We start from the raw sequence: 12,373 nt of genomic DNA on the forward strand, positions 1-12,373 counted from the left end.
GCCATAACACCAAGTTTGCACGAAGCTTAAGCGAAGTTAGGACTTATAATTTCTTATTTGTTTTACACAAGCGTCTTGAATCGTTGTAGCAACAGGTTACTGAAGTGCGTAGCGTCACAATTACGCGAAGGATATAGACATGTGTACTACAAGGACGCGATACCCAGTCGAGAGCACAGGCGCTGCGCTATCGGAGTAAAACTCTCAACATAGTCTCAAGTAGTGTTGTGTTTGACACGAGTTTAGTGATTTATGTGGGTGATAACGGTCATATCTTTGCTTCCAAAACACCTGAAACTCTGAAGACCAACCACTTCGGCAGGTGAAGCAAAAGGGGTGTCTCAAGTGCCTTATACGCGGGAAAATATACCCCACACGCGGGGAGTACAGCATACTTTGTCCGAAGTTTGTCGTTTATAAATGTTATCACAAAGACCACCCTGGCGTGTGTGTGTACATATATACGAGCGAATTCTATATATGGTGTGTCATAAACTTGCAATATATTGTACGGTATTGTGTCGTTGTTTATACATATCTCAATGTTGACCCGCTTTTTTGCTTTGGGGGTATTTTATGAGTGCTATATTTGGCGTTGAACTGGGGTAATATACCACTTGTAGTATTTGCAGGTGATATATTGTTTCCTGTGTTAAGATTATATTTGTTTGTTTTGGGGACCTCGAATGCGGCAAAGGCCGACCTCCCGCCGTGTTATAACCTTGACTACCCCCATGTAGACACAAATCTGTCTTCCCCAACAACTAACGTCTTAGCTAAAGACTGTACCCTTGCATTGTAGCTATCTTTACGCTGCAACTTTCCTATCCCTCTCAAGTACTTTTGCATCTACAGTATACAGTTATATTGTGTAACTTTATTGCGCAACAATTGTACAAGGTACAAAGCATGGCATCTACTGGTACATAGCTACAGTTCTATAAGGCTAATCTACAAGGATGCATAGTATGGGATGAAAATGGCCTTTTATAATATACAATATACGTGTTATATCATAAATGTGTATTTCTCTCTCCCCCTTTCTGTCTCTCTCTTCCTCTCTTTCTTTGTCTCCCTCTCTCAAGTCTCTCTCTGCGCGCGTGTGTATACGCGCACTCGTGTGTGTGTGTGTGTGCATGTGTGCGTGTGCATATGCCCGTATGTGTACTTACGTTCCGTGTGTGCAAGTGGCGAGATGTTGCTGCCGCTCTATCTCCTGCAAAGCGCTCGGAGTCCGCATAGGGTGTCCTGGCGGGTTCGCCCAGGGGTCTCACTGGTCTGCGAGCAGACCTACGGCGACAACCACGAAGAAAAATATGCAAAGGTCAGGATACAAGTTTTGCCATAAACACAAGAAGCGTTCCAACTTTAGCTAGAGTTACAGAACGCTTATCACTCCAAGGTGACGTCTAGAGGATTGTATGACATGGGTACTATTAAAGTCCACTTCTTACTTGCGTGGGAAGCACGCTTTAGCAAACACGAGCTTACAAAACGGGTCCGTACTCTGACGTGTAACATGGGAGGGTGCAGCCACGACTGTGTACACCGTACCGTTGTGCCAACACTGCCCACCAAGTCTGACCATCACACCCCCAGACACCTGCTACCCGTTGCTATGCACAAAGCGTCGTTAGCAACAACCTCGTCCCAACCTCCTGTCAATCCTGACAAACCCGTTTATATGCCCCTTGTCTGTCTGACTCTACCGTCACTTTGCAAAATGAGTCCTAAAACAGGAATTTAGGAGAGAAATACCTTTTGCCTTCTGCAAACACAAGGCGGGTGTCAGCGTCTGTCAGTTGCCAAACTCCGTCTGGCCGGTAAACATATACCTTTACTAAAGGCGGGCTCGGAGCATTGTTGGCGTGTTGACACAAAGCGGCTAATTGAAAAGAGGCCCGGGGCTTAACAGCGGCAAGGTGATCTTGCCGTCGGCCGGGCTGGCATTGGTAGCTTACCAACGAAATCTCCTCTAGCATTGTCTGCTATACTTATAAATCTAGACGAATTTCAGAAATCTACTATCTGGTCATTTTGCTATACATTTACCACACATATACACAAGAAAGATATTTTCATTTATAAGATATTTAGATAAAAACTGCTCGACCTAAATGAAAAAAAGGTCTGTCAACAAAACCTTTAAGGTTGTCAGATCAACAAAGGACCCTGTTTGTTGTTTAATTACATTCAAACGTTCTGCTTATTGAATGTAAATAGAACACTCGAGTCTGTAGGGCAATGTCAATCAATGCAACACATCATGCTTTAGCGAAGGCACAGCCTCTTTGTCGCTGAAAAATTACTTCTCTAATAGGACGGCAAGACGAAAATACAGTATTAGTGTTAACTAGCTTTATCGCTTTTCCGCGACCCTAAAATTTGTTTGACCGTAACTAGGCTATACAGCATAGTGGAGATAAGATAAGATGGGTTGAAATAGTGTTTGGTCCGTTCAATTAAGCTGTTGATTTTGTCCCCAGCGTAGCGGAATGTCATCATAGATTATGAAATATTGTCCCTAGCAACGGACAGGTATACCGGTCATAGGTTTTTAACAAGGGCACTAACATACTACAAAAAGCACAACAGTGATTTTATAATAATTCTTATTTTTATAATCTTATATGAAAACGCTCTATCCTTACAACTTCTCTAGTTATTTGTACCGCTTATTTGGCAGTGTGTGTTCCGCAGTGTGTATGTTTGCCCCTGCTGTTAGTGTACGGTTAAACAATATTGGCTATATGAGGCAATGCATAAACAGATATTCTTACAATGTTTGTGCTACGGACCCGTTTCAATCATCTGCTCTTATTTCAGAACCCATTATTTTAACAAATTCTTTCGCTGGTAAGTAATTCACAAATAAGCCCTCAGGTCGCCGGTCCAACCATTTAACGTTTAAGTTTGAATTTTGTGAAGCGTGCTATGCTTGAGTATTCATACTCAAAATAGCAAATGATGTTTTCTTTAGCCGATTCTAAAACGTAAAAGCCTTTACTTGTAGCCAAAATCCATGCAACGTAACAAAAGTTGAAAGTATTTGCATGTAGTTAGTTCCATCCGGAGTGGGCAGGTATCTTTCAATCAACATTCTTTCGCCACAAAGGGGACCGGTAGCTTTTACTTATACAGACGGCAACGAACAAACTACGCAGGACAAAAAGTGTTGCAACAGTTCCGGACAACAAATCCTCGGGTCAAAACATGTGCTTGAAAAGAAAAGAAACCCCGAAAAATCCTAGTCTTAGAAAAGATGCTGTCCATGGGGAATATCGTATTGTTCTTTATCTGTATTCTGTCTCGTTTTTTTTTTCTCTAACAGCCGACCCTACCGACAGCATGTCCCACTTAACAAAAATAACTAGGGCATGCCAACAACAAACACAACGAGCCAATTAATTGCCCATCGCTGACCGTTCAATACTCTCTATGCCTCGCACCATCCTATTATACCAGGGAATATAAACTGTCTAAAGCACGAATGGTTTTTAGTGGGACAATACAAATCAATGGGAACAACAAAGCCAGAAAAACAGGTCCGCACCCTAAGGCTTTGCACAAATCTATACTGCCTCAAATAATGTCTTCAAGCAACCGTAACATACGGCGCAGCCTTCACAAAGGATTTGAAGTAAACCGACTTTGAAATATAACGATTTTTTTCCTCAGCGGATGTCTTAAGATGTTTAACGATGTCTTACCTGTGAGTCCAGGCGGAACGATGAAGAGAAAGTGTGACGAGTTCCGCAGACAGCGCCCTTAAGGCAGGAGTGTTTGAACACGCTTGTCCACTTCTCTCTCGGGGGCCCCTCTTGTCCGAGATAGTTAACTTTGCAAGGAAAATGTATCCTACAAAAATAATTTAGGATAATAGCTAGCGTGCGATGGTGCAAAATTACCTAGGCCGAGGGTAGAAACGCGATCTCAAAACACGGTGTAGAGATACCGGTGGTATTGTTGGGCCTGCGGGCACCTTTGTGTCGCCTTAGGTCACCTTGGCTGGTCGCTATGGGAACCAACTTTCGCGACAGGTAATCCATTGAAAGGTACGATGGATATCGTCACCTGACGCCTTTGTTCGCCACGCTCGCTTGTGCGGAGTTATTCTAAGGATATTGTGACTGCATGGGCGCGCGTAGAAAAGGCGCTTTCACTTGTGTTAATTGTTTTGATGAGGGTTTTAACATGAACTAGTGGGCGTTGGGTGGGCACTTGAGTAGGTTTTAACGGATTTAAGTGTACTGTCCTGCCATCTCAACACTTCAGAGGCTTAAGATTAATAGCACTACGTGTTATCTATCCTTTGTCTGTCTTGTTTCGAGAAAATGCTTTTTTTAAGACCTTGGACCCTGAATACCTGTAACGCGATACAGAATACAACCCCATAGCGTAGCTACACGCATAAAAACACCGTATCCTACCTAATAAGGTTACCTGTAATCAAAGTCATGTTTTTCTATACTTCACGGCTGATTAAAACGTTGCCGTTACAGTGTTCCAGACAGCTACCCAAAGGAAGTCTTGCTTGGATACCCCTACGCTTATCTGATTTAGACGGTGGCACGGTGCAATTCAGAAGCGCCTCCAGGCGACCTAAAACTGTAATTCAGCCAGGGAAGGACTACAGAGAATACATGTAGCCGTTAAAAAAAGGCAATGAGTTTTTTTTTTGCTTGACAGGTGGAAGTACAAAACAAAAGCTAAATGCGGAGGCACGTGCAGAGTTCTACAGGTATGTTAGGACAAACGATTTATATATATTGTCTCGCATGCAACTCGCACCCCCACTAATACTGTACTTAGAATTACAAATGCACCCGATTTTGATACATAGGCTTTCTTACTTTGAGGTTTAGAGGATACGTTATTAGTCATAAATGCATATTACAACTTGCATATAACAAGATCTGTTAAGAAAAATGGGCTGAGCAGCTAGCCTCTACCAGGCTCCGTGGATCGGTAGAATCATTATCCTCACCACGTGGTGAGGAAACGTACTCTTCTGGCCGGCTAACTCCCCTAGCGTACTATAGATTCTATTTGTCCAATTTCGACAATTAGACCACCGATCCACGAAGCCTGGTAGAGTCTACTGAGCAGCCACCATCCCAGAATCCTTGCGTCATGACGTCATATACCTGTTTTTGACCGAGACCCACCCATATCACGTGATGTCATGGTTTCGCTTCCTCATTTAGTGGTTAGACTTCGCACTACAGTCCATACATGTACAATATGGAGGGTTTAGAAGACGAGCTGACGTGTCCCGTGTGTCTGGAGTTGTACACCTGTCCGCTCCTGCTGCCCTGTCATCACAGCCTGTGCCGCAGGTGTGCGGAGGCGTTCCTCGAGACTCACCCCGATAAAACAGCGGGGGCACAGGCCGCATGCTGCTCGGTACCACCAGCCCCTCCTTCCACCGAAGGAAAACTGGAAAGTTTCGCATGTCCAACCTGTAGGAAGGAGGTTGGCTTGGGTGACCGTGGGGTACACGGGCTGGGGAAAAATCTGCTACTTCAGAACATCATTGACAGGTAGGTTTCTCACCTTTACTCCCTTCCTTGTCTGCATGTCTACCTCAAGTGTTGAACACATACTCGCATTGTACTCGCAAATGCAATTGATTATGTATATTTCCATAGTGCACAGAGTCTATGTCCGGATCTTTAACCGAGAAATGTGTAAAATTTGCCTTTATTTAAGTATGTGGGTTTTCTACTAAAGAGAAAAGACTTTGAACTTTAAACGGTCTTGCCCTTCGTAGATGCTCAATTCTTAATTTGTAACTTAATAACCAGCCCTTTCGTCCAGAGTTCATGGCAACCAGTCTCAAACTCAACACAGAATGTACAGATATGTATGCCAAAAGGTTCGAATAATCCTGGAATAACCACTTTATTGTTTTATCTTTACTGTAAGGTCTCATGATAAATCAAAGCTAAAACCATATCCTCGTCACCAGGTTCAAACAGGCGCAGTCGCAGTGGAAAAGGGACGCCGTGGCATGTCTGGTCTGCGACGCAACGCCACCTAGAGATGCAGTGAAGAGTTGCACCAATTGCAAGCTGTCTTACTGCAGGGACTGTTTACCGTTGGTGCACCCATCCCGCGGTGTGCTAGCCAACCACCAACTGGTGGCACCCGTGGAGTCTTTTGATTCCCTTCAAAAGGTGAGGAGAAGCACTGCCTGTATATGAAGTCTAAAAATATCATTCCGGCCCTGTAAAAAACTCAAAAAGTACATGTAAGGTAACACTAGTACTGTAATGTATATTCTTGTTATTGTTAACGCTACTCACGCGTAGTTGTTTATAGCCTTTCCATCCACGACTTTACTGTCGGTACAGCTCGAAGGTGGAGAAATGAATTGAATATTTTTTTCCTGTCTCTTTTCATTTTCAGACTGTGATGTGTCCTGACCACAAAAACAAGCCAGTCGAGCTTTACTGCAAGAACGACAAGACACCAGTTTGTTCTCTCTGCAAGCTGGTCGGCAAACACAAAGAACATGACGTCGCTGCCTTGGAGGAGGTGTTTGAGACCAAACAGGAAGAACTACAGAAAGAAATCAAAAAGCTAGGGCGAAAGACCGAAGAAGAGACAAGAAAGATCAAAGAACTTGAAATCAGAAAGTCAGCAATGGAGAGACACGGATCTCAAGTGAACAAAAAAATCAAGACAGATTGTGACACAATGATAAACATTATCAGAGAACGCGAGGTCGCTATGATGGCGAAAGTAGACAATGTAGTAAGAGACGATACTGCCAAGATACAAACCCCCATTAACAGTTCTCAGGGAAAAGTGAAGAATGCAAATTCATGTTTGGCGTATGCCAAGGAGGCTGCAAAAGAAACCGATCCAGCTTGCTTCCTACAAACTGAACAGCTTGTCACAAGTCGTGTGGAGCAAAGTGCCAACAAGCTTCGTCGTTATGAAGGGTACCCACTCAATCCCACCGACCGGGTCTCTGTGGACCTGAGCTCTGTGAAGAGTCTCCTGGAGGGTCTAGATTTGCCGCATGCCCCGGTCATTTCTCCAGAAAAGTGCAAAGCTACAGCGCATGAGGCGACAGTGTCGTGGGACACTGGTGACAGCAAGGGTTATAAGTTCGATGTTTTGTGCTCCTCTGTCGGTAATAACCCAATCAGCATGCTCAACGTAGAAGGCAACTCGTGTGAGGTGAAAGGCCTGAAGGAGAGCGAAGTTTATAGTGTCACAGTTATTTCAAAAACTAACAGTGGTACAGCTAAAAGTGACAGCTTTAATATGAAAACAAAATGTGTACCCGTACTCCCACCTACTTTGCCTTCAACATTGTATGAAAAGAAACCCAAGGGAAAGAAACGTGCATCGCAACCTGCTGAACCTTCAACTCAGACGGCAATGCAACCCAATTATCCATGTTTTTTCAGTGAAAAAATAAGACGGCTGATGGATGACATCACTACACACAGCGCAAGTCCAAAAATAAGAAAAGGCATCTCGACCAATAGAATGAAAACGGGGAAAAAGCCCTAATGTTCCTGCTCCACATTAGCAGCGAGAGGTGTTGCTGAACTTCCAGCCTATATGTTCTGCTGGCTTATTATGAAATTCAATTGTTATCCATATGATGTATTTCATTATGCTATGCGGACTTCATAGATCAATAAGTGTCTTTTTAAGTCTGGAATCCAGCCGTAAAAGCGATAACTGACTCCCTTCTACCCCGCACTTCCATGACATCGGAGGTACATTGTAGATTATTATTAGAGCTCTCACGACTGGGTTCCAGGCTAGACCAATAGGAAAGGGGACACACACACACACAACGAGATAGAATCACATATCTGTCTGGAGATTATATCAAAATTGCCTTGTATTCCAAAATCAAAAATGTAATGACTTCCATGCATGTTTAGTTTATCATTATGTATACTTTGTTATCACATGGCTCTATGGGTTACATCTGCAATGTAAAATATCAGTGAGCTTTAGTGAACTTTCTGTAGTGCACATGTGTTTTCCGCTGATACACCATCCTTAATGTGTGCATTAAGGAGAGCATGCTGCAGGTAGGGAATGAATTTGTGTATAGTTAATAAACTTTCATAAATCATATTCATTCAAGACCTTTGCAATCTCAAATGAATATTGTTGTGATGGAAGACTAGTCTTTAACATTCCCTGCTGACCCATTTTGTGGGGGTACTTGCAGTTCTAGCTTAGTCATTTGTAATGTTGTGTTCCCTGCACTATAGCTAAGTAAGGTTAAGTGCTAAGATTTCAGCCGATAGCAATGAAAATCAAATAAAATCACCTTTACATGGCGCTTTGTTGTGATGAATGAATAGTTAGTACTTCTTAATCAGAGTCTCGACATTTTGATTAAGGTAAACAAACTGTTTTGGGAGAATACACAAACGTGTACTTCTAAACTGTTCTTCTGTATACACTAGGCCCTAAGCCATTGCATTCTTATTGCATATGGATATATAGGACAGAGAAAGAGAGAGAGAGAGAGAAGGAGAACAGGCTTCTCAAACCCCATTCGATACACTTGCTGTCCAAAAACCAACTTGACAATGGCGTCATTGGATGGTTTCCGCCCCACCTGTTCACTGGAATGTCACCTGTGTCGCGGCAGAAACATGGAGGGTTTAGAAGACGAGCTGACGTGTCCCGTGTGTCTGGAGTTGTACACCTGTCCGCTCCTGCTGCCCTGCCATCACAACCTGTGCCGCAGGTGTGCGGAGGCGTTCCTCGAGACTCTCCCCGATGAACCAGCGGGGGCACAGACCGCCTGTTCCTCGGAACCAGCCCCTCCTTCCCCCGAAGGAACACCGATAGGTTTTCCTTGTCCAACGTGTAGGAAGGAGGTTCGTCTGGGTGACCGTGGTGTAGACGGGCTGAGCAGGAATCTTTTGCTTCAGAATATCGTTGACAGGTAGAAACAAAATGTCAAGAAGATCTGAATAGTCTGTTACGGCATTGTGTGACGTCACAAAGATAGATAGATATAATTCCTCGCTTTAGTAAACAATACGTTCAACGCACATACTTGTACGTGTGTTTTATAAGATATGTATGAAATACAAATCCCTTTAGCGTGTCTAGGTCGCTGCTAAGTGTTCTGATGCCTCTTCTGGTATAGACATGTTGGTATGACGAAGTCTTGTTTACAGAATTTTTTACACACCAACAGGTTCAAACAAATCCATGCACCGTCGAACTTGAAGAGAGCAGTGGCATGTCTGGTCTGTGATGCAACGCCACCTAGAGATGCAGTGAAGAGTTGCACCACATGTAAGCTGTCCTACTGCGACGAGTGTCTGAAACTGCTGCACCCACCCCGCGGCGGGCTAGCCAAACACAAGCTTGTAGCACCTTTTGATGAGTTACAGGCAGTAAGTATTGGGCAGAACATTTACTGTTCTTTGCCTCTATAGAAGGAGGATCAGCTCCGACGGTGGTACTGTTTTTGTGTTCGAAGTACTTCGAACCTATAACTCAATATACCATTAATGGATTCGTTTGAATTTTGGTATGTAGGTAGTAATTGAGATTTCGAAAAATTTGAGTCCCCAAGTAGCATTTTCATGTACTGCTACATCACAGACCGACATCCCTTTCCAAAGATTACTGTAGTGTAGGCCATGGACGGCTGGTTAGCCGTCCACGGTGAATCACTGATGGGATACGAGTAGCTGTGATTGGTTAAAGGAAGAAGAGAAGGAGCAATAACATCCGCTGATGGGCAGGGTTAGCGTTGTTAGTTTGGTTGGTTGTTTGGTTGTTTATTTATTTGTTTGTTTGGTTGGTTGGTTGGGTGGTTGGGTGGTTGCTTGTCTTGCTGACGTTGTCATTATGAGAGGCAAAGTCACTGTAAGCCACAACCTATGCCAAGAAAAAGTAGAATTAGATTTGACTGACTTTCGTGTTCTGCAGCTTGTGGTGTGTCCGGAACACAAGGATAAACCCGTCGAACTTTACTGCATGCAAGACAGTACCCCGGTCTGCTCGCTCTGCAAGCTGGTCAGCAAGCACAAAGACCATGACGTAACTTCCTTAGATGAGGCATTTGAGAGCAGAAGGGTGGACCTGCAGAAAATCGTCGACGAAGTTTCTGAAAAGACCGAACTAGAGACGAAGAAGATCGAGGTACTCGAAGCAAAAAAGGCAGCAATGGAGAATCACGCAGCTCAACTGAGATTACAAATCGAAACCGAATGCGATGAACTGATAGACATTATCCGGCAACGCAAACATGCTATGTTGGGGAGGGTGGATACGGTAGCGCAGGCTGATACTGCCAGGATGAAAACTTTTATAGATAGCTGTCAGGATGCGGTCAAGGCTACAAAGTCTTCACTTGCACTTGCTAAGGAGGCTCTCAAAGAAAGCGATCCAGCCTGCTTCTTACAATCAGAACAAGCGGTCAGGAGACAAGTCGAACAAAGCAAAGACACCCTTGTACAAGATGAAGAGTACACACGTATCCCCACTGATCGCCTCTGTTTGAACATGGGCCCGATAAAGACTTTGCTGAGGGGTCTTGATTTGCCAAGTCCCCCGGTTATCTGCCCAGACCAGTGTACTACGGCAATGCCCGTGCACGAAGCAAGGGTGTCGTGGGAGGCCGAAGACAATGCAGGCGTTAAGTTTGACGTCATCTGCTCACGAGTCGACAACAACACCCAAGCAGTCAGCGTGAGGGATGTATGGACCAAATCTTCTGAGCTGAGAGGTCTGCAAGAGCGCACAAGCTACGAGGTCGCTATTCTCGCTAAATGCGATGGTGGTGTAGCAAGAAGTAACAACTTCCTTTTCAAAACGTCAGACCAGCCCTCAAACAGTGGCCGGGGGGGCCGGGGGGGCCGGGGGCGGGGCGTGGTGAGGAAAGGGACGAGAATGGCGGATATGTGTAAGACGCGTCACCCATCATGCCCTCGAGAGTTATATTATGATTATCCGGAGTAGAAAGAGAGAGTCACACAAAAAGAGAGCAAAATACGCATCTAACAACCAAGGAAAACGATAAGCGACATTTTGTCGTAGATTTTTAGTATTCAATAAGTGATAACTGGACTGTGCACGTGCTAGCTTTCACATGTAAAGGTTTTTAGTTTGAAGAAAGGTCACGAAACCGTCACATCTTAAGACGGATTTGTATCGAGAGGACCAGCAGGGATTTTATGACGATCTCGAGGAGTTCACAACTGATTAGCTGTTTTCCGGACGAAACGATAATCGAAAATGATAGGTTATGAGAGCATTTAGCATTCCTTACAAAGTTATACTGCGCACTGGACACCAGTTCGTGGCCATTAGTTATGCTTCCTGCAGGGAAAATATATTGTTTTTGCTGGTTATGTTCTTCTTCTTCATTTTCGGCTACACCTCAGAAGTTTTTTATGTTGGTGATGCTTAAGTGGCGAGCCTAATGGTATAGTATTGTGTGTGAGTAACTTGACAAAAGGCAAATTACTGGGAGGGAAACTTCCTGCATTTTCTTAAAAATATAGCCTTTCTAGTTTGCACTTGTATGACAAGCACAAACTAATAGCCAGTGTCCAGTTGGTACTCCTTATATTGCACTAGTCCATGATCCTTTCTTCTCACTGTGTGGTGGGTGTTTGTGCTCTTCAAGAGTTCTTTTATACATCAGTCCATACATGCAGTTTTTAGTTATCTTGCCCTTGTACTATCACTCGTTAAGACGTAGGAAGATGTATTCAACATGTTAACATAGTGAATAGCCATGTTTTTTTTTTCATTTTTGGATACACGTATACGTTTGGGTTTGTTATATACACGGATTTCTAGCCCACTAGGCTGAAAGGAGCAGTGATGAGAAGACGAACCTGACAATATTATTCGTCATGTGATTTGGTAAATTGTTCTTTCAATGGACCCCATACCGTATTTTGCAGGATTTCTCTTCAGGAGAAAATAAAGCCTATGCTCCACTAGGTCTAACGACAACCTGTGTTACATTTTTTTTTATATTTAGAGCCAGGTGACTATAGTTTGGTACATCCAAATTTCTGTCAATATTATAGTTATGTTGTATAAGTTACTTTTTTTAATTTGCTTATAAGCAGTTTCCATGATTTATTGGGTGAGAAAAATCTTTTCTCTGTAATGGATGAATAAATGCGGCTCTGCTCAGCAAGCAATAGTTGGTTAATTTCTCAACCAAACAAGTTTACGCTTTGAAAGCTACAATGTCGTCAATAATACCATAACAGTTTGAAGCAATATATGTAATCAATCGCTTTAAAACAACTCTGGTAGGCACAACATATAAGTATAAACATCACAAGGTACAATTTCCCTCTGTGTGCATTAAACTCTTCCATATGACGGAAGGTACCGGGCT

General features: G+C 43.5%; 3 protein-coding genes across 8 annotated transcripts in view; 2 read left to right on the forward strand and 1 right to left on the reverse strand.

The window, feature by feature from the left end:
* The window catches only part of LOC118422929, a 35,767-nt gene extending 31,800 nt beyond the window's left edge, over positions 1 to 3,967 (reverse strand). The window contains exons 1-2 of one of the 6 annotated variants that reach the window (XM_035830803.1): positions 3,711 to 3,967; positions 1,173 to 1,290 (exon numbers count right to left, since the gene is read on the reverse strand). In XM_035830803.1, the coding sequence (XP_035686696.1) occupies positions 1,173 to 1,240 (68 nt within the window). In that variant the 5' untranslated portion in view covers positions 1,241 to 1,290; positions 3,711 to 3,967. Of the gene's footprint in view, positions 1 to 1,172; positions 1,291 to 1,454; positions 1,649 to 1,758; positions 1,871 to 3,710 lie in introns of those variants that run through there. The other 5 variants (XM_035830804.1, XM_035830807.1, XM_035830802.1 and 2 more) reach the window with 5 other exon arrangements.
* A 1,254-nt stretch (positions 3,968 to 5,221) lies between these two features.
* LOC118423502 (E3 ubiquitin-protein ligase Midline-1-like) lies at positions 5,222 to 8,293 on the forward strand. Its single transcript, XM_035831672.1, has 3 exons — positions 5,222 to 5,543; positions 5,972 to 6,179; positions 6,412 to 8,293. The coding sequence occupies exons 1-3, from the start codon at positions 5,236 to 5,238 to the stop codon at positions 7,528 to 7,530; spliced, it is 1,635 nt and encodes a 544-aa protein (XP_035687565.1). The 5' UTR covers positions 5,222 to 5,235; the 3' UTR covers positions 7,531 to 8,293.
* Positions 8,294 to 8,576: 283 nt separating this feature from the next.
* Positions 8,577 to 10,971, forward strand: LOC118422178 (probable E3 ubiquitin-protein ligase MID2). The gene is made up of 3 exons (XM_035829695.1): positions 8,577 to 8,938; positions 9,197 to 9,398; positions 9,940 to 10,971. The coding sequence occupies exons 1-3, from the start codon at positions 8,577 to 8,579 to the stop codon at positions 10,969 to 10,971; spliced, it is 1,596 nt and encodes a 531-aa protein (XP_035685588.1).
* The last annotated feature ends 1,402 nt before the right edge of the window (positions 10,972 to 12,373 follow it).

This window comes from Branchiostoma floridae, chromosome 9, assembly GCF_000003815.2.
Source record: "Branchiostoma floridae strain S238N-H82 chromosome 9, Bfl_VNyyK, whole genome shotgun sequence".
Lineage (NCBI taxonomy): Eukaryota > Metazoa > Chordata > Leptocardii > Amphioxiformes > Branchiostomatidae > Branchiostoma > Branchiostoma floridae.